Source organism: Hippocampus comes, unplaced genomic scaffold, assembly GCF_001891065.2.
Source record: "Hippocampus comes isolate QL1 unplaced genomic scaffold, H_comes_QL1_v1.1 scaffold334, whole genome shotgun sequence".
Taxonomy (NCBI): domain Eukaryota; kingdom Metazoa; phylum Chordata; class Actinopteri; order Syngnathiformes; family Syngnathidae; genus Hippocampus; species Hippocampus comes.
Window position 1 is genome coordinate 125,067 of NW_017805480.1, and position 2,903 is coordinate 127,969.

Here is a 2,903-nt window from a genome sequence, read left to right on the forward strand (position 1 = left end):
TACAGAGAAGGTCAGAGGGAACTGCATTAGTGTCTTTGTAGATCTGGAGAAAGCGTATGACAGGGTGCCCAGGGAAGAACTGTGGTATTGTATGAGGAAGTCTGGGATGACAGAGAAGTATGTTAAAGCAGTGCAGGACATGTATGACGACTGTAAGACAGTGGTGAGGTGTGCTTCCGGTGTGACGGAGGAATTCAAGGTGGAGGTGGGACTTCACTAGGGGTCAGCTCTGAGCCCCTTCTTATTCGCTATGGTGATGGACAGGTTGACAGACGAGGCTAGACAGGCATCTCCATGGACTATGATGTTTGCAGATGACATTGTGATCTGTAGTGAGAGCAGGGAACAGGTGGGGGCGAAACTAGAGGGGTGGAGGTTTGCCCTGGAAAGGAGAGGAATGAAGGTCAGTCGCAGCAAGACGGAGTACATGTGTGTGAATGAGAAGGACCCAAGTACAAGAGTGAGGTTACAAGGAGAAGAGTTAAAGAAGATGAAGGATTCTAAGTACTTGGGGTCAACTGTCCAGAGCAATGGGGAGTGTAGAAAAAGAGGTGAAGAAGCATGTACAGGCAGGCTGGAACGGCTGGAGAAAAGTGTCAGGTGTGATGTGTGATAGAAGAGTTTCAGCTAAGATGAAAGGAAGGGTGGATAAAACTGTGGCGAGACCAGCCAAGCTGTTTGGACTGGAGACAGTGCCACTGAAGAAAAGACAGGAGGCAGAGCTGGAGGTAGCAGAGATGAAGATGTTGAGGTTCTCTTTGGGAGTGACTAGGTTGGATAGAATCAGGAATGACTATATCAGGGGGACAACTCATTTTAGAGGTTTTGGAGAGAAAGTCAGAGAGGCCACACTGAGATGGTTTGGAAATGTCCAGAGGAGAGAGAGTGAATATATTGGGAGAAGGATGCTGAGTCTTTAACTTCCAGGCAGGAGGCCGAGAGGAAGACCAAAGAGGAGGTTTCTGGATGTAGTGAAAGAGGACATGAAGGTAGCTGGTGTGAGAGAAGAGGATGCACAAAACAGGGTTAGATGGAGGCAACTGATTCGCTGTGGCGACCCCTGAAGGGAAATGCCGAAAGGAAAAGAAGACTTTCTGTTTACTGAACATGATTTTCGCATTCTGTTGCCAATATTGGTTAGCCATGACACTGCATGGCCCATTTATCTATAACCCAGATTACCACGACTGCACATGTGCGACATAGACAGACCAGTAGAGGCAGTTTTAAGAGAAAAACAAAGCATCACATCAATAACCACACACTGATATTTAAGTCAACGCCGATTGTGATCTTCCACATACCAATAATATAAACCCAACCACAGTAACGTGTATTCCTGAGGCCACAGCGCCTACGTTGAAGCCAATGTGAGAGACCTGGCACACAACAGGCCGAGACACCAGCGAAAGGCAAACAACACTAGCTACTTGAAAATAGTGTTCCACTTCGGCTCCAATGACACTAGGATGAGACAATCAGACATCACAAAGAACAACATAGCAAGGACTTGGGATTTCGCCAGAAAGAGGAGTCGGCATTGAGTAAATGTCTTTGGCCCCTTGCCTGTGAGAAGTAATGATGAGAGGTTTAGCAGATTATTCTCGCTTAATCGGTGGCTGGCTAACTTTAGTAGCGAACAGGGACTGCAGTTTGTCAATAACTGGCCCTCTTTCTGCGGCGGATTTGACCTGCTGTAGATGGAAAGGACTAACTGAAAAGGTGCCATCACTCTTTCTGGAAACACAGATTACATTTGGTGGTAAATTTTAGAGATCTGCAACCTACCTGTATCTGTAACTCCAGTTTGAGATATCAACAATGTCATTGCGCCGAGTCAAAGAAAAAAAGGATCCAACTGTTAATCTCTCACCTCATGTATTTATTTTGATTTCAAGCCCAACCGCTTTCAGGATACAGCAAAAATAAAGGAAGCATTGGAACATATACATACATTATTCCAGAAGAATGTATAAATTAATTCCAACAATGCCCACCACTAACCTTTATTCCTCTGAGAGATGTGAATGCCTCTTGCCCTGGTCTGAGAACAATAATATCTCCTTCCACAAGCAGACTGACAGGCAGATTCACCAACTGGGAGTCACGATATGTCCAGTGAAGGGACCACGACGGAGACGAGGGCGTATATAGATCGGGGTAAAGACATGGTGGCCACCGCACTTCGCCTACCCAACCGGAAAGGTAATCTGCAGTAGATTAACAGAAGATGGACAATCGAAAATTAAACGGGCATCTCTTTCAATAAGTTTCAAGGTTTGAATAATTGAGGCAGAAGTTGTAAAGTTTTTTCAATCACTCATTTCATACCAGTTTGCAACTAGCTTGTATTTCATAACTTTGTTCGATGAAAAATCCCCCAGTTTAATTTGCATGGATATCTACACAAACTCCTCCCCTAACTGTTGGGATACTCGGCTGTCAGGTGAAATTTTAGGATGAAGATATATACACTCACTGGCCACTTTATTAGGTATACCTGTCCAACTGCTCGTTAACCCTTTTTTCTAATCAGCCTATCACATGGCGGCAACTCAGTGCATTTAGGCATGTAGACATGGTCAAGACAATCTCCTGCAGTTCAAACCGAGCATCGGTATGGGGAAGAAAGGTGATTTGAGTGGCTTTGAACGTGGCATGGTTGTTGGTGCCAGAAGGGCTGGTCTGAGTATTTCAGAAACTGCTGATCTACTGGGATTTTCACGCACAACCATCTCTAGGGTTTACAGAGAATGGTCCGAAAAAGAAAAAATATCCAGTGAGCGGCAGTTCTGTGGGCAGAAATGCCTTGTTGATGCCAGAGGCCAGACTGGTTCGAGCTGATAGAAAGGCAACAGTGACTCAAATAACCACCCGTTACAACCAAGGTAGGCAGAAGAGCA

At 45.3% G+C, this 2,903-nt stretch overlaps 1 protein-coding gene across 4 annotated transcripts in view; it reads right to left on the minus strand.

The window, feature by feature from the left end:
* Positions 1-2,903, minus strand: part of tmem94 (transmembrane protein 94) — a 77,841-nt gene that overhangs the window by 59,064 nt on the left and 15,874 nt on the right. For all 4 annotated transcript variants that reach the window (XM_019875713.1, XM_019875712.1, XM_019875711.1 and 1 more), the window contains exon 6: positions 2,005-2,210. In XM_019875713.1, the coding sequence (XP_019731272.1) occupies positions 2,005-2,210 (206 nt within the window). The remainder of the gene's footprint in view (positions 1-2,004; positions 2,211-2,903) is intronic.